We start from the raw sequence: 24674 nt of genomic DNA, 5'->3' as shown, positions 1-24674 counted from the left end.
TTTTCTCTCGCTATGCACAAACTCTCGAAATATCTCGTTGCTATGTTTTAGCTTCAGTAATGGCGGACAGATCGAACTCAAACTTGTTTTGATAATGGAAAATTTAGCCCTTTTTCAACGAATATTGTTCATTTGAGTATAAAATAGAAACTAATTTAAATTCATGCCTCTTGCATTTGTTTAAAAGTCATATGTTGCATACATGCTCACAAGAAAATGAGAGGTAATCTCCTGATATGTCATTTTGAAATGTGTTTGTGCATGTTTTTATTTTTATTTCTATTCTAATCATTAGAATTAGAAATGTTTCTTTTAAAACATCAAAACCTTAGACTGTTTATCCGATGTTCCTATATTTGGATAATCATTATTGTTATAATTGCGTTGAACAGAATGGACTGAATGCATACTTTTCTACACGCCACACCCCCACTGGTTTTAGAGTACTGGAAATTGGAAATCTAAAGTTAAAGTCAAAGTTTAGCTTACTACGACTACACTACAGAGTACAGTTTATGATTTATAATTAGAGAGGAGAAAACTTATGAACAGGTGAAAGTGAAAACGATTTACAAAAGTGGAAAACATTAAATTGTGATGAGGCAGATTTTTAAAAAAAGGAGGAAATAGCAGTGGTTCTTAGAATGGATCATGATACTCACGCACAAACAAACATCCTACTACTACTACTACTACTACTACTACTACTACTACTACTACTACTACTACTACTACTACTACTACTACTACTACTACTACTACTATTATTATTATTATTATTATTATTATTATTGCGCTGCCACTAGCACTTTGATTATTATTATTATTATTATTATTATTATTATTATTATTATTATTATTATTATTATTATTATTATTATTGCGCTGCCACTAGCACTTTGACTTAAAATAAATGACTACATACTCCTACAATGTCCATGAAAGAATTAGATGATGATAAATAAAAGTCTTCAACTACATCAAATTGAATCATATAATCTGCTACGACTACCACTACTACTACTCCTTCTCCTCCTCCTCCTCCTCCTCCTACTACTACTACTACTACTACTACTACTACTACTACTACTACTACTACTACTACTACTACTACACTACTACCACTACTACTCTACTACTACTACTACTACTACTACTACTACTACTACTACTACTACTACTACTACTACTACTACTACTAATACTACTACCACTATAAAAAAATTTTTATTCTCTATTGTCTTCTGGCACTTTTCTACTCACTTCATATGTTGTTACCAACATAAGTGCCTGCTCCACTCACTTTTCTGAATTAAAAATTCACCCCATACACCGGAGCATACTCAATGTCTCAATCGTTTCTATGTTATATGTTTGTGATGAGAATATTGGCTATTAAGCTTAACTGCTGGTCAAAATTACTTCGCGATGGTGGTGAACGAATCGGCGATCTCAAGAAGTGGGTGAGAGAGGGATCTAGAAATGACTTTGGGTTTGAAACGAATATTTTTGTGTTCATGGATAGCTCACACGGTAGAGCCACGCTCTCACCTGCCAGGCGGAGTTGTCGTACCAATAAGGTCGCAGGTTCGAACCCCACCACCGCCGCGAAAAAATTTTTATTCTCTATTGTCTTCTGGCACTTTTCTACTCACTTCATATCTTGTTGTTACCAACATAAGTGCCTGCTCCACTCACTTTTCTGAATTAAAAATTCACCCCATACACCGGAGCATACTCAATGTCTCAATCGTTTCTATGTTATATGTTTGTAATGAGAATATTGGCTATTAAGCTTAACTGCTGGTCAAAATTACTTCGCGATGGTGGTGAACGAATCGGCGGTCTCAAGAAGTAGGTGAGAGAGGGATCTAGAAATGACTTTGGGTTTGAAACGAATATTTTTGTGTTCGTGGATAGCTCACACGGTAGAGCCACGCTCTCACCTGCCAGGCGGAGTTGTCGTACCAATAAGGTCGCAGGTTCGAACCCCACCACCGCCGCGAAAAAATTTTTATTCTCTATTGTCTTCTGGCACTTTTCTACTCACTTCATATCTTGTTGTTACCACTATTAAACCATTATAACAACTCCTTACAATGCGATTTGCTTTATATACCTTGAACAACGACATTTTGAATTTATATAAAAAATTATTACGCAGAACATGATTCAGAGATGTCTGATATGATATATTCTCACTTTCTCTGTGAAGGAAATCCTCAACAACTTTTTATTCCCAGGTGAGGGGCCAAGTAAAGACACTGTTGTTGAAGTGAGCACAGATCTGCCTCCACAAGTCGATGGACAACTAAGATGTTTTTGCAAATTGAGCATTCCAAAAATCGTTTGGTCAATTCCAAAGTCACCTTCCATCACATATGTCAGGGTCAAATGGTGGGGAGAGGATGGACAGGGAACAATATTCAGGTAATTTATGAAAGTACATATAGAATCTTTACAAAACATTTGTTTAAATCCTGCTTTTCTCAATGTTGTAAAAAAAAAAACAACTCAGCATCTAAATATTCAGAATTTATATCGAAAAATATGTGAATAGAATGAAATTAAATAAACAATATTTCAGAAGAATACCATCATAAATTATATGATTCATACATCCCTTTGCACAGTGTAAGGGTAGAGCATTCATATCTTAAAAGAAGGTTGGGCCGTTTATCTTCTATTGGGGAACATTCATATAATATTAGCTTGCATTGAATTGTTGTTATAGTTCCTGCTAATCCAGAGGCCTTTCAGCATGGGCATTACTCTATTTAATTTCATATTTTAATATGCAGATTAAGAAAATAAATATTTCTATTAAATGCTCTTTTCTTTACTTTCACAGGCCATTAGATGTCAGAAAAGGAAAAAGCTCAGATACCCGAACGACAGCACGTTATCCGGTCAGGTCTGGTCCAATGCAGTTTGCTACATACCTCAAGGACATGTCCAGTCTAAGCCTTGAAGTTGTTGACAATCCAAGATCAAACCCAGTTGGACATGCAACAGTCTCTGGACTGAGCCAACTGTCAACATCTAAAGGAATCCAAAGGTCTACAAATTTGATTATATTTTTGATCACATTGTCACTTATCATGACCGCTGTACACATTGCTAAATTTTGTCTGCTTATAGCTGTTAAAAGCTCAACTATACTTATGATTGAAGATTGACAAGTCAAGGACGTTTTGAATATTTTAGGGATCGCATCAAGAACTACACACATACTTCTTGATTTTTGACTGAAGTATTTTAATACAATTCACATTTCTTTTTTATTGTGTAGATTTAAATTGGTCTGTAAATGAATTTGGGTTGCAGATAATGGTTTGTTTTTATTTAATTTTTCTTTTTATGAAATTTTGACTTCAGTCAATTGTCTTTAACTTTTACAGAAAGTTGCCTGTTATGTCCATGACTGGTCAAAAAATCGCCGACTTGGATGTCTCTCTTGTATTGGAGCATTTGATGGGTAGGATTGGAATGATGTTTTTAAGTCCTTACAATTTTCTTTTTTTTTTTGACAGTGCTAATATAAATACAGGAGGCAAATTCATTTCTCGTTTGAGCACTCAAAATAGTAGTAGTAGACAGCCTTGCATAAAATCAAGGCTCATCTGTAGGTTTTTTTAAAGGGTATACTAAGAGAAATGATAGACTATAATTGATTTAAAGAAATACTTTTTAATCTAATTGTGTATGTTTGTGCCTATTATTATTATTAATTCCTTCTTTTTATTTTCTTTTGATGAGTACTACAAAATGTGTTACACTTTTAAGTCATATAATCTGATCTTATATTTCTTAATAATAGATGTTTAATATTTGACGAAAATGATATGTAAAATACAAGTTGTACTCCTATATTTTTAATGTTTCTACAGCATCATATGACTGCAATGGCACCATTCCCACATCTGATCTAAATACAAATAAGCAGCAGAAAACCGACTGGCACAAGGCTGGTGCAGTCGATCATCAAAATCATCCATCTTCAGTTGCACCTGTTTCAGTAAGTTGATTTATTGCTGGTCGCTCACATTGGGATCAAAAGAATAATATAGTGCTCCATGGCATTTCATAGTAGTCCACAATGCATCATTTCGAGAAAATAAATTGATGGAACTTAGATATCCATTTACGCATTTACTCTTAAATGATGGTTATCAGTTTGTTACTAATAACTTCTTGATATAATCAGGAATATATGTTTTCACAATGTCTTCATTTACATTATTTATTTGTCAGTTAAAATGATTATTTGGAATGTGGGGATTCTATATTTTATTTCAAAAAGTGTCTTTTGGATATAACTAACTTGCTTTACTTGCTTATTAGGTTCATTTTTGGAAATTGTTTGGTTGAAATATATGATTTATATATATATATATATATATGCGATCCTATATAATAAATATTGGGTAATTCTATCATTTCTTCTTCATCCTTATTTCTTTATTCTTTATTTATTAAATCATTTTAAAAATTGCACACACGTGTAGGTGCAATATTATGTTTATACTTTCATGAATGTTCTGACTCTGGAAGTTATTGAAATAGAACAAAGTTGTCAGACGATTACATTTTTTCACTTTGGCATTTAATAATATTATGATAAAGTAATATTAAGTGAACATTATCTTAGTAGCTGATGTTACATTTTAAAACAATTTTAGTGATATAATAACTTTATTTTTACACTTCTACAATATTCTCTTACTTCTTTTATGCTAAACATTTTTGCTTTTTCACCATCAGATAAACGGTTTTGTCGGGGGTAGCAAAGTTATGAGTCACAAAAATGGGATCAACGATGCAGTGGCTATTACAGCCAATGGTGATGTGGTCAGTTTACCAATGAACGGTGGTCAGAGAATTGCTGCAGAGAGTAACATTGCATCAAGCTCTCACAGTTCTTTGTCTAAAAATGCAGGTATGAAACATATTTTAAAGTTTAAGAAATGATGTTACGTTTTTCATCCTCTATTTAAACCACTAAGATAAATAATGCAAAGAGACATAACTTCCTACACATTAAGAATTGTTCTATGCCTTATGAAATTTATAATGTTTTGGACCAAAAGCATATTCTTTGAACAATTGACTGATAAAAGAAAAGTTGAAGAGTGAATTTAATTTATCTGGAACAGAAAGATATTAACCTTCAATGAGAAATTTTAGATAATATTTTAATCTAAATCAGATCTTTCCATTTTTATGCATAAAGATCATTAACAAACTACATGACTTGGGTTTTATTCCTTATTGAAGCCTGAAACACACAGCTATCACTTCTCTGTCTTTAATTACAATTAGATCTGTAGCTGCTGTAACCAGATAAATAACCGGAGATAGTATAGTTGGAAAGTCTCACCGTTCAAGGGTTACAGTGCATATTCAGGGCTACCATCTATACAAGTTAAATTGGTATATACTGATATGTAATTATATGCAGGTCTGATAACCCAAATTGTTAAGGTCTCATTGTTGTATTGGAAATACTCTCAAACCAACGCAAAATATTTTCCATACCAACAATATTCAAACAAGCCCATAATTGCATTTGACTATCAGACCTGCAAATATGTGCACTAAGATATATACAAATGTTTGGGTTGCCAAATTTGGACATTTTCACCAGACGTGCTAAGAACTTTTCTGCCATCTATTTGGGTTCATATACACTTGTTCAGATCTGGGTTTTAGAGGGATTTATTAACATTTTTACTGTTTTTGTTATTTCCTGAAGAAGAGTTCTGAGCCCGAAACATTCCTTGTTTGGTAACTTGTTCTTTTTGGGTTTTTTAAAGCTGTTATATTCATTTTTGCAAATTACTTTTTCCAGTCCACAGCTTTTAGCAGCGTAGATTTTTTGTTTGTTGCCTATAGCAGGTCTGCATATCATAGTGAGAAGTTTATAAATTTACTTCATTATCTAATTGGATAAGTTAAAAAAAAAGTAATAACAAAATTATATATAATTCTTAGTGTCAACATCTGAATCACTTTAGTAAAAGTATAAAACCTAATTTTAATATTTATTTTAGGTTCCACGGGTGGCCGAGATCTCCTTTCAATGTTGGTCGACAGGGGCAAAATGCTGAGAGATGCAATGGCTGTGTCAGCGATGCACACAAATCAAGATCCTAAACCATCTGGCCCTTCCAATGATTTCATGATGAATCCAGCTTTGTTAAATAGGTAAGCATTTTCCTGACTCTTTTATCTTGGCAAAATATTTTTAAACGAAAAAAAAAAACAAAAGCAGAAAGAAGAATTGTCTTAGATGATTTATTGTATTCTATCATGCTTTTATACAGTTTATTTTCTCTAATAGCTTTAGTGTGTCTATTTCTCCTCCTTGATTTTAATACACTAGACTTAAATACAGTTTAATTTCTTTTAGTGCTTTAGTGTGTCTTTTCTTCTTCTTCTTCTTCTTCTTCTTCTTCTTCTTCTTCTTCTTCTTCTTCTTCTTCTTCTTCTTCTTCTTCTTCTTCTTCTTCTTCTTCTTCTTCTTCTTCTTCTTCTTCTTCTTCTTCTCTCTTCTTCTTCTTCTTCTTCTTCTTCTTCTTCTTCTTCTTCTTCTTCTTCTTCTTCTTCTTCTTCTTCTTCTTCTTCTTCTTCTTCTTCTTCTTTCTTCTTCTTCTTCTTCTTCTTCTTCTTCTTCTTCTTCTTCTTCTTCTTCTTCTTCTTCTTCTTCTTCTTCTTCTTCTTCTTCTTCTTCTTCTTCTTCTTCTTCTTCTTCTTCTTCTTCTTCTTCTTCTACTTCTTCCCCTCCTCCCTTTCCATAATTATGATCTTTATGCATCACATGTTTTATCCTTTGTAATAATATCATTTTTATTTATTCTGTATTTCAAATAGTCCTGCACCACCAGTGGATACCTCCTTACTACCAAATTCTGTGACAGCATCACCAAAAACAGCCATGAATATTTTGATGGGCTCACCTCCTGTCAAAAAACAAGATTTTCAGGTAGTTTTTGTCATTTGTCTGAAATTTTCTTTCAGTCCCAAGTAATTTTTCCCTTTCTACTTCTTTATAAATTTTATGAAATTGGGAAATGTTTAACAATGTTTACCCAATGCTTTCCTAAAAATAATATAACATGAGAATCACATGTCGTAAGCCGTTTGCTGACATCTAGAATCTTTTTGTTGCATTTTCTCTTGCATCTCAAAATACATTTCTCTTCTTATAGCATTTCTAAATTGGCCTAATGATTGGTTGACTAAATAAAAGGTGGAAAATTGATTTTGTATATATATACACCCACAGAAGGTTGGACAAAAATTAAAAGCTGGTTAAATATTTACGTAGACAGGAGTAGCTACATAATTGATATCAATAATTCTTTTGATTAAGGCCACAAAAAAAACCCCCCAGATATTTTATATATCTGGAATTGATTAGGGATTGATTTGAAATAATTATCTTTTCTTTTCCCGTCCCATTTTGTTTTTAAATACATTTTATTTAATTTTGTTGCAGTTGTACAAGTTTGTCACCGAGGGCAGTCCAGGTTCAAGTCTCTCTTCAGATTTTGGCCTGGATCATGTGATGAGTGAGGTTGAGGATCCCAACCATGACCACTCTCTCTTGCAAGATCTCTTTTACAATGATTCAGTATGTTTATGTTTATATTCACTGCTTTGCTTGTGTCCAAATTATATCATCATTATTATTAAAAAAGAAAACAGTATAATCAACATCGTAAATGCTGTTAGCTGAAGAAGAATCTGACCCTGAAATAATCAGTATATAGATAATATTATACTTGTCAACATTGTTTTTGTTATTGGATGAGTAAGCTTACACTCAAACTATTCCCTCTCGTTACCTTTTAAACAAATGAAACTGTTATTTCTTTTTGTTTAGTAAACATATTTTTAATGATACTTCCCTCTTTAACTAGGATGTGGATGCTGCTCAACTTGAAGCTGATGGTATCCCTTTCCACAAGTACCTCCACCAGCACCTCTCAGGTTTGTCTCCAGGTCATCTAAACATTCCATCATCTGCAATGGAATTCCATAGGGTCGTTCCGCCGTCTGTTGCTGTTGAGGCCCCAGGAAATCAAGTAGGTTTATTTTTTAATATAATTATATACCGTTTTGAAATTAGGATAGACTCAAAGGCTTTTGGCTTAGCTTGTTAACATGAAATAATCTCTCATTAGGAATTCAATCTGCTGGGGTCATGAAAAAAAATATATTAATGAAATTTTAAAAAGATTTTACTTTCAAAATGTTATGTTATAATGTAATTTGTTTGTATTATTATAAATTTTTTTTTGAAAACTTTTCCTAATTAATTCAAAGTGAGTAATTTCAAAGTTTTATTCTTGGCATACAATGTAAACTAGAGCCGTCATTCTCCTCTTTTCATATTTTTATTTATGTGCCATATAAAAAATGAAAGAGAGAGCACTTGAATATGTCAGCGCTAAAGGCTTTTTCTCTAAATCCTGAAATATGAAAATTTGCATGCACATACAGCGTTGGATTATGGTATATATGCACATGTTTAAAACACAAATCAAATTCTTTTAACATTGAAGATTTTTAATGCATAAGTGTGATGCCTATCTTTTATAATCATTATTGTTGTTTGGATCTAACTTTAAAAAAAAGAGAAAAAGCATAATATCGGATGTCACAAAATAAAAATAATATATAATAAATGTTATAATGATGCTCTTTCAAATAATTGGAGACTGTAGAAGTCTACTGCTCTTATTTTCAAAGCTTTGTAAAGCAATTTTCTCAAGCTCGTTTTTTATCCATCTCTTTTAGCGTCCACCAAGCAGAGCATCCTCCTTGGCCAGTCTCAACATGGAAGACAGTGAAGGAAGCAAAGGGGAAGTAGTAGCTGGAAAGAAAAAGAAGGTCAAGAGAAAAGCAAGATCAAGGTCGAGATCACTCTCCAACTCCAGAAGTCATTCCAGATCAAGATCAGTCACCCCCAGTCGTCCGTCAGAGATGAAGTCAAGAAAAGACGAGAGTAAAAATAATTCTTCCCTTATGTCCAAAGATAGAAGTGCCATTAGCAGCAGTAGCAACCTTCACAAACCCAAGAAAAAAGTCAAAGCAAGGTCATCAAGAGCCAGAGAGAGGTTGATGACAGGAAAGAAAAAGTCAAGAAGTAAAGAGAGGGACTTAACAAATATGTCTGATGCCTCCTTTGTATCAGATTCTGTTTCAACCAAATCAGATGTTGGTAAGTTTTCAATTGAGATTGTTAGATTTTTAAGCCATCATTTTCCTCAGTCTGAGTCAATTGGTTTATATGAAGAAAATAAAGGAAAAACAAAAGAACCTGGCTTTATACTTCAATTCAATCTACTTCATTTTAAGGTAAGTGCCCATTGCTCAGCAACCAGTGGAGATTTTTTAATTCTGTAAACGACATGATATTCCTTATTTCCTTACGGATATTCCCAGAAATTATGAAGTGCATCATTTTGCACATTGAATTTCTAGACGATTTTAAAGATGGCGGCCCACCTTGAAACTTGGTCAAAGGAGGAAATCAGAGCTGTCATACGTTTTTTGAACGCCAAAAGTCTGAATCCTACTGAAATTCATAATGAACTTTAGAGTGTATATGGTGAGCATGTTATAAGCCGTACACAAGTCTATCACTGGTGTAATTTGTTTGAAGCCGGCCATTCCGACTTGACAGACAGGGAAGGGAGAGGGTGTTCGATAACTGCGACGTCAGAAGACAATGTGAAGCGAGTTGATGAGCTTATTCGTCAAGACAGGAGGTTGAAACTTCATAAAATCGCAAACAGTCTTGAAATTTCGGAAACTTCTGCCCATAGAATTGTATTTGATGAACTTGGCTACAGAAAAGTCAGCGCAAGATGGGTTCCTAAGCAATTGACAGACAACATAAAGAACAAAGATTGGACATCTGCAGGGAACTTTTGAGAAGAAGCAAGAGCTCACGCAGGGTTCACGGGGATACTGCCAACGCCGGCGGAGACTTTCTAGGGTACGATGTGACTTTTCTTGACAGCATAGTCACCGGTGATGAGACTTGGTTGCACCATTGCACCCCAGAAACAAAGCAAGATTCGATGACATGGAAACATCCATCTTCACCTGTCGCGAAGAAATTCAAAGTCATGCGGTCAGCAAAGAAAATAATGGGAATTGTTTTCTGGGACAGTCGTGGTGTTATTCTGTCGAAACCTTACAACCTGGAGAAACAATCAATGCTGGAAGGTACTGCCAAACTCTTGACAAGCTTAGGGAGGCCATTCGCAGAAAGCGCCCAGGGCAGTTGACCAATGGGGTCATTTTGCAACACGACAACGCTACACCCCACACAGCACGAGTGACACAAGGTTGGCTAGAGAAATATGGATGGGAGATTTTGCCACAGCCACCACACAGTCCAGACCTCGCACCATCTGATTATCACCTCTTTGGGCCACTGAAACGTGAGCTGGCAGGAAAGCGCTTTGATGTCGATGAAGAGCTTGTTGACCATGTGCGGAAATGGCTACAAAATCTTGACGGAAATTTCTTCCGAGAAGGTATCTATTCCATGGTGCGGCGTTGGCAGAAGTGTGTCGACAGACTTGGCTGTTACGTAGAGAAATGAAGGACGAGTCAAGGTATGAACACATGCAAGAATTTTGTTGATAGCATAAAAAACGCGGATTTTACAGGCATTTTTCGGTTAATTATGAAAGAGCCCTCGTATAAGCCATAAATGTCGAAGTGTTTAAAGTGTTGTTATGTTATTTAATTGTGTCAAACTCACAGGCATGGATCAGAGAGTTCTAATAGGTTATAAGGAACCTTTACAATTTGCCCTTGTAAAAAATTTTGGGCACATATTTCTCATCCTGTCTTTGATAGATGATATAAAGTGTTGCTGTGATGGAGACGTTTTGTTTTAGACTTACACCATAACCTATGTTAGGTTAGGGGCTTAATGGGTGGCTAGACACCTCAATGGCATGCCTTTGTGAAAGTCATTTTGTATCCATTAACCTTGTCCTACTAGTGATGGATGATAAATTTGGAGGTATCCCAAGTGTAGTAAAGTAACATTTTCTCCCCCCCCCCCCCCCCCCCCAAAAAAAAAAAAAAAAAAATACCAGCTCCTATCTGCATGTCTTGTTCTTTGTGTGAAATGTATGCAATTCCATCATGAAGAGATGAAACATTTTTTTTAATAACTAAGAGCTTGTGTTTACCATGAATAAGCACTATATGATATTTATTTTTTTTAGAGACGACCTTTTTTTTTTCATTTATGCAATTTTGTAAGCAGATAAACAAGTCACATTCTACAAAAAGGATTTTATATTATTTGGTAGTTATCTACTATATATTCCTACAATTGATAGCTAACAAAAAAACAGTATTCAATTAAAAAAGAACATTTTGGATTAAATGCCTCTTTTAATTGTTTAAAAAACCATATTTTCATTCCTTCTATTCTACTTGCCATTATGTTCCCTTTAAACTTTACAGATGGCCTTAGCGTGGAGCGTTTAACACTGCTGGGGCGAGTTCAGGTTGCAAGAGTCAATGTAGAGATATTGAACCTCAACAAGTCTAATGTGTGGGATCTCTCCTCCTTTTTCCCTGACCATTCAACAAGTAGATCTAAGAGATCTGCAAGATCCAAAAAACCATGGTGAGATGGGTTTTTAAAATGTTTTTTATTTATTTATTTATTTATTTTTTCTATTAAGGTAGAAAAGTTTAGCTATTTTATTTAGCTGTTTACAGCAGAAACGAAAATCGTAAATATCCATTAAAAAATTTTTTTATTACAAGTTAATCAGATTTGTAAGAAAATAATATTTATTGTCATAAACATTAGGAATTTACAGTAATAAATATAAAGACAGAATGTCCAAAAAGAACATCAATATTCATACATTTACAAACTCCTGTCCTTGAAAGTATGAACAGAAACAACAGCAGGGGGGGGGGGGGGATAATTCTCCCCAAAATATCTATTACACAGCATTCTCTTGAGTAGTCACATTATATATGAATAATTATTTTCTGTCTCCTGGTCAGGAACCTGGAGTATCCAATACTCAAGGAACAATTCACTTCGCTCCTTAAGTTAAGCAGTACCTACAACAATTTAAATAAAATTGATTTACTCAAGTTAATTTTAACCAATCTTCCATCCCCATTTTATTTCTTCATTTCCAGTGCCTTTTTTGTAGAATATCAATTTCCAATTGTGGCTTCTTCCAAAGACAAGTACACACCGAATGCCATAGCCACCGAAGTCACCAGAGTAGCTTCTAGGAATATAAAGAATGGAGGTGAGTGACTTGGCAAGACTTCGAAAGATTGTTTTCATTCTTGAAAGTCAAATAATCTTTTTTTTATTTTAAATTGTTTTTGGATTGACAAATAAATTCATCCAATGATGAAATGTCCATTTAATTACATCAGTCACTAATTACATATCATAATTTATTTATATCTTTTAACTCTTTAAAAATCATGCATGCATTTGTTTCTTCCATAACAAATTAAATAAAGTTGTGATTATCAGAGCATTCCTTCCACCTAGATCCTCAAGGGCTGTGTTTAAGTTAAGTCAACTATTATTTTGCGTTGCTATTCAAAAAAAAAAAAAAAAAAAGAAAGCAACTCTATCAGTATCTTATCATGTATGCAATAAGTGATAAACCTTGACAATATGAAAAATGGAAAAATATTTTAAAACACAATTTTTTTTTTACCAAGGAAGAACAATGCATATAGCCTACTTAAGAGGTAAATTACTGTCAAAGTGCTATAAAATAGAAATTTGGGCCCTTTAAAAAAATGATATTCTCTTGTGTTCAACAGCTGTGTCCTTTGGTCATCGGTCCATGTATCCAGTCTTGTTTGATGGCTCAGTCTTGGACCGATGGTGGAAGTCAGCTCTTGTATTTAGACTATATGCAAGGGAGGCTGGACAAAATTCGGTAAGTGGATTTATTTTTTATTAAGTTGTCTTTCCCTATAAAAAAAAACTATTGAAAAATTCGGGATACCTTTATGTTTAAATTCAATTCCTAAAACACATGACATTATATTTTCCATGTCAGATCTTATACATTGGAACTTGGAACAAGTATTCAACATTTTTGGATTCTTTGTGACCTCTGATTTAAATAGGAAAATAAAGTCTCCATTAATTTTTTTTCTATCTTTTTTACTTTAATATAAGTAACTTCACATAACGTTTCTGACAAGAACTCAAATAAAGTGAGATCTTACTCTCTCAGTTTTATCAACCCCATTGGAATTGAGGGTCAACATACTTTCTAAAGCACTAGGGCTAGAGCGAAGCTGTAAACCAGGTTTTATTGAAGTATCTTGATTATGAATTGAACAATAATAATCATTTGCTACATTTTGTATAAGACATAACAAGATTCATTTACAAATCATTTAAATGCTCAATAGATTCCCCCCGCCACACACACACACAGACACACACTTCCTTAATTTATGAGTTGTATTTTTTCCCCCTGTCTCTATGTCATCCAGCCATCTCTAGTTGGGAGTGGGGGTGTATCCCTAAAGTCCATCCTCAAGTCAGACAATCTGTTTGTGAAGAGGGAGATAGAAATCCCAGACTCCAACCATGACGGTCTCTTGAATTCTTCAAGGTCTTCCACCAACACAACCCTCAACAGCAGGTCAAGTCGGTTAGGGGTTACTATATTTGGCCATTTGAAGGTAAGTCAGTCATTTTTTGCAAGTGGGCCTTGATACTTATAAAATGAAAAATGAAGTTTGGTCACGTTTGAAATCATTCAATTCTTAAGAATAAACCACAACTCTAACCTTTCCAGATATTTTCTTTATTATTCCTAACTTGGACATTTCCTTCTATTTAGAAATTTACCTTTGAAGTTGAATTAAAAAAAAAATTATTATTTCAGATTAACATTTTATCAAGTGATTATAAAACTAGAATACTATGATTTGTGGTAATAAAAGGTTCAAAGTAGCTGAGTTGGTAATACTTTGCATCAATTTATATAGGTTTATACCATGTTACTCCACTTCTATGGCATTACATTTTTCATTTATCTCAGAAAGTGAGATTTTCAGTTCCCACCTATGATTCATTGTTTTTGATTCAAACAGATTTTTTTTCTATTGCAAAAAATTATGATTTATCATAGTAGTCCACAAGTCAGAAAAGCTCCAATCCACTTTCACAAAGTCTTGAAAATATTCTGTTCTTATTGACATTCTGATCTCGTTTTGATTATTTTAGATATCTGTAGAGCTGGCCTCCGATCATAAAGAGTTTGCTACTGTGATGGCACGAACAAAGTTATCAGAAATGAGTGGAAGTGCCAAGATGGTCCCCATGAGTGGTGCACACCGAGACAAAGCAAGACTTGTGAAGCAACTCAACAAGAACAAAGATGTGCCTGTAGTGAAATCGCCTGTGAAAAAGATTGGTGAGGAATGAATATGAATGAAAAGAAGTAATGACTAGGCTTTGTTCAATAGCACTACAAAAAAAAGGAAATAAATAAATAAAATAAATATAATGAAAGTTTGTAGGACAGATGCTCCATCAGCAAAAGATTGAAAACACAAGATTGTTGGTTTATCTGGCAAAAGAGTCTTCTCCATAAAATGCTCATTTTTACATTGTTATTTATTGAAACGTTTTTACTTGACCTTTAAGCTAGTATTATTACTGTTCCAGGCTTCAGGAATCTCCCTGCTATTCTCTGCCTCAGTAAGCTGAGATCCTGTGTCTTAATCAAAGTTTTTAGGTGGTCTCAGATTATATTGCTGTTAGATGTGTTTGAAATAGTTAATTAACTATGTCCTACTTTTACTTGTTTTTGTAGGGCAAAGACAATTTAGACCTTCTTCTTCTTCTTCTTCTTCTTCTTCTTCTTCTTCTTCTTCTTCTTCTTCTTCTTCTTCTTCTTCTTCTTCTTCTTCTTCTTCTTCTTCTTCTTCTTCTTCTTCTTCTTCTTCTTCTTCTTTTTCTTCTTCTCCCTCTTGTTCTTCTTCTTCTTCTTCTTCTTCTTCTTCTTCTTCTTCTTCTTCTTCTTCTTCTTCTTCTTCTTCTTCTTCTTCTTCTTCTTCTTCTTCATCTTTTCCTTCATGTTCTTTCTTTAAAAAAAATAAAAATACGTCCCATATATAGGCATCCGTTTAGAGTAAAACAAGTTAATTTTTTTCACCTTCATTTGCACAGTCATTCTTCATTTTATCCATTTATCTTCCATCCAGATCTACCGTTTGACCACCAGGAATCTGCCTCACAGACCAACATGCCAGGCATTGTTGGGCTGCCACCCCAGTCACCACGTAGGAAAGGTCCTGGGCCAGGGCAGGCCTTTACTTCAGTAGACAATGTTGCAGCACAGAGGGTTGACGGGGATGAGGATGAAATTGGGATGCTGAAGAAACAGTTAAAGGGCCTGATAGGGAACATGTCAGTAGCACCCCAGAGTGGGCGTGACAATGGCTCAACTCAAGAAACATCTTCTTTTGCTGTTGAGGTGTGTTGTCAAATATTAGCTTTTTGATATACTCGATATTTGATCAAACATTAAAATTTAATGATGTTTTCTGTTTAGTCAGAACCTTACATTTTTTAAAAAATTAAGAGATAAAAAATGTAGCTATTACCACTTGATTAGTTTTTGTAGTGCTATTGCCTCGTTATCGTTTAAAATGTCAGTATCTTATTTTCTTTAGTCTTGAAAGAAAAGCATATGTGATATTTTGATTGATTCTTGCTTACTTAACTCTTTTTACTTAACATAAGTCTTAATCAAATGAGTTTGAACTATTGTGGACCTTTGTGCACTCATTAAAGATGATTACTCTTTATGATACTAAGCTGCTAGAAGCTATGGACTGTAAAAAGTAATTAACAAAAATGAAAAATGTTTTATTGTTTTATGTTATTAACTGAGGAAGGGTTTTGTGTCCAAATGTTCTGTGTTTGGTATTTTGTTCCTTTTTGAAGATGTTATATTCATTTTGGTTGATTTTTAAAACTATTAGTTGTAAGAAGTGAGTCTGAATGTGTGTTTGGAAGAAGATTGCTTTGATGTTTACATCATTTTTTTCTTCCCGAGGTCAGGCAAGAGATGCCGATCCTCCTAATCCCAGCATTGGCTTTGATTTTATTGTTCATTTTCATTTTTTGATTTACTTAAAAAAAAATTTGGGGGTTATTTATTGTGATTATTACTACCTGCCATTTTTTATTGTTTTTTTGTTTGTTTGCTTTTTTGTTGGCACTGGCCTTATAAGCCGACACCAAATTAAAGATGAAAAAAAGAAAAGAAAAGTAAATTATACCTGAAACTCAGACCTCCTTTCTATTTCAGAGCCCTACCCTCCATTGTCTGTTGTATATAGAAGAAGGACGCAACATGTCTATCAATGGAATACCTCCCTTACACATGGCAAACCAACAACCAGCCCTCATGCAACGACAGATGAATGGTAAAAATCAGTTTGTTTCTCTTTTATTCTTTCTCGTGTTGTGCACATAATTCACACTTCTCCCTTATACAGATTTGATCAGTTTATACAGATATTTTTGGGTACACGAAGCAGATTTGTCGAAATTAAAATTTTTGTTTCTCCAGATTTTGAATTTTAGATTAAAAATAGTGAAAATATGTTCATTTTACTCAGAAATAGATATATCTTCAAGTTGAACTACACTACATTCATTCGATAAATTATTTTAAAAGTGATAATTTATCTAAATAAGGATGGAAATTATTCTTCTCTCTTCTTACAGATTCTTTTCTTCAATTCAGATTTTTTCATAAAAAATATACAGATTTTTTTGGTAGCTCTAGTGAAAGACCTGATAACAAATCTTAAATGTTTATAGCATGTTTGGCAAAATTGAAGTGTAAATACCAAGTGCCTGAACCCGCGGATTGCAAAATAACCAACCAAAAATTAATACTACATCTCATCTCATGTAGTTCCATATCTGAAGCAGACGTTGGAGGTCATCTTCCGCCAAGCTGATCTATCTCTTGCCAATTCTATTAAAGCAGCGCCACCTTTCTCAGCTTCATCTGTCCAAGTTCTTATCCCTTTCAAATACGTTATTCTTTGTCTTCCTCTTATTCTTTTTCCATTCATCTTTCCAGTCAAGGCGAGTACTTCCAAACCAGGGTGGCGGATAATGTGTCCTAAAAATTCCATTTGGCGTTTGATGATTTTTGTTATCAGTGATCTTTTTCTGTTTGCCATTTCTAAAATTTCTTCATTTCTTTTCCTTTCCATCCATGACACCTTCATCATTCTTCTGTAAAACCACATTTCCACTGCCTCCAGTCTTTTAACCATGGTCTTGTTTATGGTCCAGCTCTCACAACCATATAGCAGCACAGACAGTACATAGCAATCCAGGACTTTGATTTTTGTTTTCATGCTAATATTCCTGTTTTTCATAATTGTATGCAGCTGGTTGAATGCATTCTTCGCCATACCTATTCTTTTCTTTATTTCACAATCTGATTTTCCATTGGATGTTACATTGAAGCCTAAATATTTGAAACATTCAACTTGTTGTATTGTTTGTCCTCTGCTTGTTATTACACAGGCTGGTGGGTTATTATTTTTAGATACCGTCATACATTCTGTTTTAGATATATTCAGTTCCAGTCCCATATTTTCACTACTCCTGACTACAACATCCAGTAATTCTTGTAGTTCATGTTCAGATTCTGCCAGTAGAACCGTATCATCTGCATACCTCAGATTTGTTACATTCTTTCCTCCAATACACACCCCCTTCTTATGTTCGATATCTCTTAATATCATTTCACTATAGAGGTTGAATAAATCTGGAGACAAAACACACCCCTGCCTAACTCCTCTTCTAATAGGTGTAAAACTGCTTAGCTCGTTGTCAACACGCATTGCTGCTTCTTGTTCCCAGTACAGGCGCCTTAAAACCTGCCAAATGCTCCCACTGCCTTGTGGGTTATGACCGGGAGGTCAAAAGGCTATGGAGTAAACCAGATAAAAATCCGTCAGAAGGCAACGGGAAACCACTGACGTATCATCCCAAGATCGTCATGATGTCCGTCCAAGCGAATCTAGTCAATGACGTCAATGGATGTTTTTCGAGCAACTCGATTACAGCCTCGTCCGGTAGAGATAGTCATGCAGGTGAACAGGTGACTCTCGACCGTCATCCAGCTACTGTGCACCACCAAACATTACGAACAGCAACATGGAATGTAAGAAGTCTGTATCAGAAAGGAAAATTAGCAAATGTAGTTATGGAAATGAAGAGATTGAATATCAATGTTTTAGGATTATCAGAAGTTAGATGGAAAGGAGCAGGAGAACTTAATTATGATGACTGTAAAATTATATACTCAGGAGGAGGAGAACACCAAAGGGGAGTTGGAATTATACTAGATAATAAAACGGCGCGAGCAGTCAAAGGATTCTGGCCCATATCAGACAGAGTAATGGCAATCAAACTACAAGCAAAACCTTTTGATTTTGATATTTTACAAATATACGCCCCAACCACCAGTCACGATGATGAAGAAGTGGAAAATTTCTATCAACAAATAGATAAAGCAATGCATCAGTTTAAGTCTTCAGACATAAACTCATCATGGGCGATTTTAATGCCAAGGTGGGCCGAGAAAGAATAGAAGATATTGTGGGCCCACATGGTCTGGGAGACAAAAATGACAGAGGTGATCGTCTTATTCAATAGTGCCGTCAACATGATCTGACAATCACAAATACTTGGTCAACAAACCACAATAGAAGGAAGTGGACATGGAAAAGTCCTGGAGATGGAGTGAGAAACCAAATAGATTACATACTCATCAGCAAACGTTTCCGAAACTCGGTTTTGTATGCCAAATCTATGCCGGGGGCTGACTGTAACAGCCATCATATACCTGTGCTATGCCCCATACGAGTTAAATTGAAAATCTGCAAAAGAGCAAAGGCTAAACCTAAATACCAACTAGACATTATCCGGGAAGAACAGAAGATACAAGAAAAATTTGAACTATCAGTAAGAAACAAGTTTGAAGTGCTTGGAGAACTAACAGATATAATACTACATAAAGATTTTATTTACACTGACGAAGACCATACCTTCTATTCAGGCCACTACAAAAAAAAAAAAAAAAAAAAAAAAAACTATATAAAAGGTTATATAATGCATAAAGCCTGGAATGGTGAGGTAAAAGTTTGAAGATCAACATTCCCAAAAGTTAGAAAAAGAAGAACAAAACAATGATATTTATTAAAGTAGTTAAGGATTCAAACCATATACAAACTTTCATGAAGAAAGGTTTTGAAATTAAGAAAAGAATTTTTTAAAAAACGTTTGGAGCATTAATGTGTGTGTAAAGTTAACTTATGTGAATTTAAGGCAGAGCATGAGGAATGTGGTGTAAAAGGAAAAAGAATTTGATACCCGATCAAGCAATAGTGAGTTAATCAACTACCCCTACAATATCAACTTCAATGATAAATAAGATCAAATTGATCCCAAATGGTTAGAATTAAGGAGTTGTAGGTTTGCCATGAAAATTATAAAATAGCAGCCACAGATAACTTATAGAATAATATGGTTGATTTAAATTTAGTTATACACTCGGAGTTTCATGCAGTCTTTTGTTACCCAAAGTTTACACTATCTATATAAAAACTTCACCAGTTATTGTTTATTTTTGGATAATTTATTAATGAGCCTTGAATGTACTTTAATGTGATATATTCTTATAAACATTTGATGAGTATTTTTATTTATTTATTAATTATTTTTTGGGTTATAATTTTGTAATTTTATCCCCTCTCACCAGGCAATCAAACTTTATCTAGAAACTGTTATTTGGCATGTCGCATGTTTTGGTGTAATGATGTACTTCACTCTCAAGTGTGCTGGAATTCTTTGAACCCAGAATTCAACTTTTTGCAGGTAAATTACACAATTTTCTTTACACCTTTGCAGTTTTATTTGTTGATAGGCTGAATACTATGTGCAAAAAAGTGCCTTTTTAAAAAAAAAGTAAGTAGATCTAAATACCATTTATTTATGCTTATCTTCAGTTTACTACCACTTAACGATCATTAAAAAAATTCTCAGTAGACTTTGTAGTTTTGAAAAATGACACCAGACAGCAAGGCATTTACAATTTATTCGGACAAAGCTTGAGATTTTATATTATAGCGCAATATCCACTCAACATGCTCAAAGCACTTTAGAAGGGGTCTCTGGCCAACAGCAACACAAAACATGTAGGACGAGACATGATGCCTGTTAGGCGATATTACCATTTTTTTCTGACAGACACAACACTGTTAATGGCCAGGTACTCATTTTACACCTGAGTACGGTGAGAGAATGTGAGTAAAGAGCCTTTTCCAAGGACTCAACTATGCGCCGAGCAAAGCTCGAAACCAGGACCTTCCGATCCGAAAGCGAGTGTCATACCACAAGACCACATAGCCGCACAGCCAGACAGCAATACATTTACAATATATTCGGACAAAGAGATGCTGTTTTGCACTTGCAGGACCTCCTAGTATGAAAAAAATGCATGTCATGGTGGTGGAATCTTTTAGCTTTAATTTAAAGAGATGGCAATTCACTTGATTACTTTATACTATATTGGTGCAGATTCATTTACTTTGTTGTATTATTTTGACATGAAGCATGTTTGATCTACAGGTTTCTCCAGTGACATTGAATTCATCGCTGTTGGAAAAAATGAAAGACAATTACATGATTGTGGAAGTGTGGGATAAACAGACTGCGAGCCCTAGTGATAGGGTGATTTCTCTTTTTGTTATATTATCGATGATGTTTCTGTTGTTATGTTTTTGCTGTCACCAATACAGAAGTTTCTGAGCTTTAGCCCATGGGTACAATACCATGTGATAATACCCTGAGGTCCTTTTACTTATCCATTTGAACTGTATGTTGTTTGTCCACTATATATGGAGTGAGGGAAGAAACTGTTTAAGGTTTTGAATCTTGCTGCAGTTGAACCGCAGTTGAACTGATATGATGATTCCTATGGATGGGGTCCCGTTGAGGGCATGTATGTTTTTAGAATTTGAATCTATTCAGATGTTGGGATTTGTGGTGGTAATTTTCACTTTGCTCTTTTCTTTGTAGGTTTCTCATGATGACCAAATTTAGGTTTCAAACCTATATTCCTTTAACTCTCTCCTTACCGTCCATTTTCCAGATTTTCCCCAAAATCCACACCCCATCCCTACAAAAATTGGTTTATTTCAAAAGCTGTTAGATCTTGCTATACATATCTTTTTCTGCTAAATGAGCACTTCAACACAGTGTTGATATACTTTAACTATAGCAAATAGTTTTGTTCAAATATTTTGATGTACAAAAGAAATCAGAATGAGAATAATGTTGGCTGCATCGTAACGAATGTGACGATTTTTTTATGGGTGGTTAGGAGGGGGTTACACAAATTTCTATCTCTTGTTTTGTCTTTTCTTTCTTTCTTTCTTTATTACTTCCTTCCTACCTTTCTCTCTTTCTTTCATTTTATTTCTTTCTTTCTCTTTTGATGTTTACTCCCCCTCCCACTCCCCAAAAATAGCTTTTAATTTATTTATATTTTCAGTTATTCACTCATAATATTGATAAAGGATTGTGTATAGATTTATAAACATTGATGCTATCTCATTTCAGCTTGTTGGGTTGGTCAAGCTCAGCCTTCACCAGTTTTATCTTTCATTTCGAGACAGAAAGATTGGCAACGCTCTCCTGAAATCTCAGGTATCAAATCAGTATGATTGATTAATATTTTTATGTTCATGATTGCCCTTGCTAAGTCTCAAATAAACAATTTTAGATATTCATTTTCTTAAACGATATTTTAAGTAGTTATCATAAAAGTGGACATGAGGCATACTGAAGTTGGTGATAGAATATTATTTTGAACAAAGTCTGTTAATTCTGTACCAATGTAATAAATCGATGAAGACAAATATTTAAACCATAATCTATGTCTAAATGTTATGAATGCTGTAAATTGCTGATAATTGACTCTTTTCTCAGGTCAAAACTGTTATGATCATAAATTTTTGTTTTGCTCAGTGCTTTGCTCTCCATGGTTCTGAACTTACACTGATTTTTATATATTTTTTTTATCCCTTCAGTATCCGGTGATGGCAGTTGACAACTACATGCCTATCATAGATCTTTTCTCTGGTCTTTACTTCGGGCAGCTCAAGGTTGTTTTGGCAATGGGCTCTCAGCACCAGGTATGAGCTTGATTTGAATATAGATTTGTATGCCTGACTTATACCAGTAATGATAAAGTAAATGATAAAGTAGGTGTTAGTTGGTATATTATGTTTAATCAATTATATCTCACTCCAGTCTGGGTAGGAGGTATAGTCTATGTTGGATCTTATGTCTTCTCATGGTGGATAGGGAGGTCACTTGTTGGGTTGTCTTCTATCCCCTTATATCGGTTTCAAACTTGCTTTCTATTTTTGATTTGGAATGAGATTACTCGGTTTTGGCTGGCAGGGAAACAGTCAAATGTACAGTTATAGTTTTGGGAGATTATATTTTTTCCTTGTAAATCATTTCTTTCTTATGAATTTATAAGCATTTGACTGGGTGGGGTTCCTACCTCCTATAGTGGGCATGGAGGTACTTGCTTTGTCTTCTATCCCCCTGTATCTGTTTTTCAATTGCCTTCTGTCTTTGTCTTGGAATGAGATTACTTGGTTTTGTCCTGACCCTGGCTTGAGTCCTTGACTTGGAAGGAAACAGTCGAATGTATAGTTATAATTTTGAGAGATAATATTTATATACTGTTATTTTTTTATTTTTAATATATGATTTGGATTTGTAAACATCTGAGTGTATTCCTCTTAGTGGGATCTTGTGCTGGTGCCTTGGTGAGACTTTTAGGTGATCTCAAACTAAGTACACTGATAGTGTGCTCTTGGAATCTACATCTGTTCCCTATTTGAACCATTTCCCCTATGTCTTACTTTTTCCTCAAGTCCTTTTAATTATACATCTAGAATGTTTTTACTATCCAATTTTCTTCCTTTTTACTGGCGCTGATATGACCTAAATGTGTTGAAAGTGCCGTAAAACCCTTAAAAACAAAACAAAACATAAGCATTTTAGTGTATTCCTATAAGTTTGTTCTGTGCTTGTGTCTTGATGAAACTCAAGTAATTTCAAACTAATTACACTGATAATGTGCTCTCAGAATTTACTTTTCTGTCCTATCTGAACCATTACCCTTTGTCTTACTTTTTCTCTTGTTGTTATAATTGAATTTCTAGAGTTTTATGACTTTCCGATTAACTTCCTTTTTGCTGGCACTGAAATGACCTAAATGTGTCGCAAGCGCTGTAAAACTTTAAAATCAAATGAACAAACATAGGAGGTGTAGTATTTATAACACACATCTACACCAATGTAAAGTGAGGTTGTCAACTCACCTCCCATTTCAATTAAATGAAAAAAAAGTATTAAGAAATATTCTACTTCAAACCATGAAAATCACTAAAAGTCATAATCCTAACCTACTTCACAATAAAATGTAAACCTAATGCAGTATTGTGTTGGGATAAACAAGACATAGAAAATTGAATACTTAGTCTAAAGTGTCAAATTGAGATAATATATATTATTGAAAATAATGAATGCCTTTTATGGAACTGTAAAAAGATAAAATTTGTAATTGGGATAATTTTGACTTTGGGGGTCCTGATAGTTTAGATGGTAGAGATCTTGCTTCACACACAAATAGATGGTAGAGAGCTTGCTTCACACACAAATAGATGGTAGAGATCTTGCTTCACACACAAATAGATGGTAGAGAGCTTGCTTCACACAAATAGATGGTAGAGATCTTGCTTCACACACAAATAGATGGTAGAGAGCTTGCTTCACACAAATAGATGGTAGAGATCTTGCTTCACACACAAATAGATGGTAGAGATCTTGCTTCACACACAAATAGATGGTAGAGATCTTGCTTCACACACAAATAGATGGTAGAGATCTTGCTTCACACACAAATAGATGGTAGAGATCTTGCTTCACACACAAATAGATGGTAGAGATCTTGCTTCACACACAAATAGATGGTAGAGAGCTTGCTTCACACACAAAGGGTTTGAGATTGATCCAGGGTGAAGTCGAAATTTTTCCTTACCCCTGTGTAGCTGGGTCTGTTTGATCTGTTGGAAAGTATTAATATAGTGTCCTTTCTAAAGGGTAGCAAGTAATTGCTATCGTCCATTGCACGCTTTAGAAAACAGGATAAACACCGGCTCCATGTGCCTCATCAGTCTGAAGGATTTGATGATCATTTTGACTTAACATTCAATTTTTAGTATAAATTTCATCCTGACATAACACCATTGCCAAATGATTGTCACAAATTGCCAACTGATATGCAGGAGAAAACAAGAATAGACAGTGACTCTAAATGCTACCTTTTCAGATCTCCATGCTTCAACAAGCTGTAGTGACTGGTATGCAACAAAATGGGAAGATTCCCAACTCACCAAGACAAGATGGAGTCAATCTGATGTTACCAGCTCATGGTCAAGGTCAGTAGTCATCAAAGCAGCGGGATTTTGAGATAAAATCAATGGACTCGTCA

The 24674-nt window shown here is 34.5% G+C and overlaps 1 protein-coding gene across 2 annotated transcripts in view; it reads left to right on the top strand.

Moving 5' to 3' along the window:
- The first annotated feature begins 29 nt into the window (after positions 1-29).
- The window catches only part of LOC144970760 (C2 domain-containing protein 3-like), a 50123-nt gene continuing 25478 nt past the window's right edge, over positions 30-24674 (top strand). The window contains exons 1-23 of one of the 2 annotated variants that reach the window (XM_078910753.1): positions 30-223; positions 2244-2430; positions 2852-3058; positions 3402-3478; positions 3891-4018; positions 4765-4939; positions 6054-6207; positions 6874-6985; positions 7502-7636; positions 7926-8090; positions 8806-9229; positions 11506-11671; positions 12205-12320; positions 12856-12974; positions 13543-13734; positions 14282-14471; positions 15265-15536; positions 16377-16494; positions 19860-19975; positions 20729-20830; positions 21722-21808; positions 22192-22296; positions 24513-24621. In XM_078910753.1, the coding sequence (XP_078766879.1) occupies positions 217-223; positions 2244-2430; positions 2852-3058; positions 3402-3478; positions 3891-4018; positions 4765-4939; positions 6054-6207; positions 6874-6985; positions 7502-7636; positions 7926-8090; positions 8806-9229; positions 11506-11671; positions 12205-12320; positions 12856-12974; positions 13543-13734; positions 14282-14471; positions 15265-15536; positions 16377-16494; positions 19860-19975; positions 20729-20830; positions 21722-21808; positions 22192-22296; positions 24513-24621 (3463 nt within the window). In that variant the 5' untranslated portion in view covers positions 30-216. The remainder of the gene's footprint in view (positions 224-2243; positions 2431-2851; positions 3059-3401; positions 3479-3890; positions 4019-4764; positions 4940-6053; positions 6208-6873; positions 6986-7501; positions 7637-7925; positions 8091-8805; positions 9230-11505; positions 11672-12204; positions 12321-12855; positions 12975-13542; positions 13735-14281; positions 14472-15264; positions 15537-16376; positions 16495-19859; positions 19976-20728; positions 20831-21721; positions 21809-22191; positions 22297-24512; positions 24622-24674) is intronic. The other variant, XM_078910754.1, reaches the window with a different exon arrangement.

The sequence above is a fragment of the Berghia stephanieae genome, chromosome 4, assembly GCF_034508935.2.
Source record: "Berghia stephanieae isolate SIO BIC M18660-M18661 chromosome 4, UCSD_Bste_1.3, whole genome shotgun sequence".
In the NCBI taxonomy this organism is placed as follows: domain Eukaryota; kingdom Metazoa; phylum Mollusca; class Gastropoda; order Nudibranchia; family Aeolidiidae; genus Berghia; species Berghia stephanieae.
The sequence above is the reverse complement of the archived record's forward strand: the minus strand, read 5'-3'. Positions and strand labels throughout refer to the sequence as shown.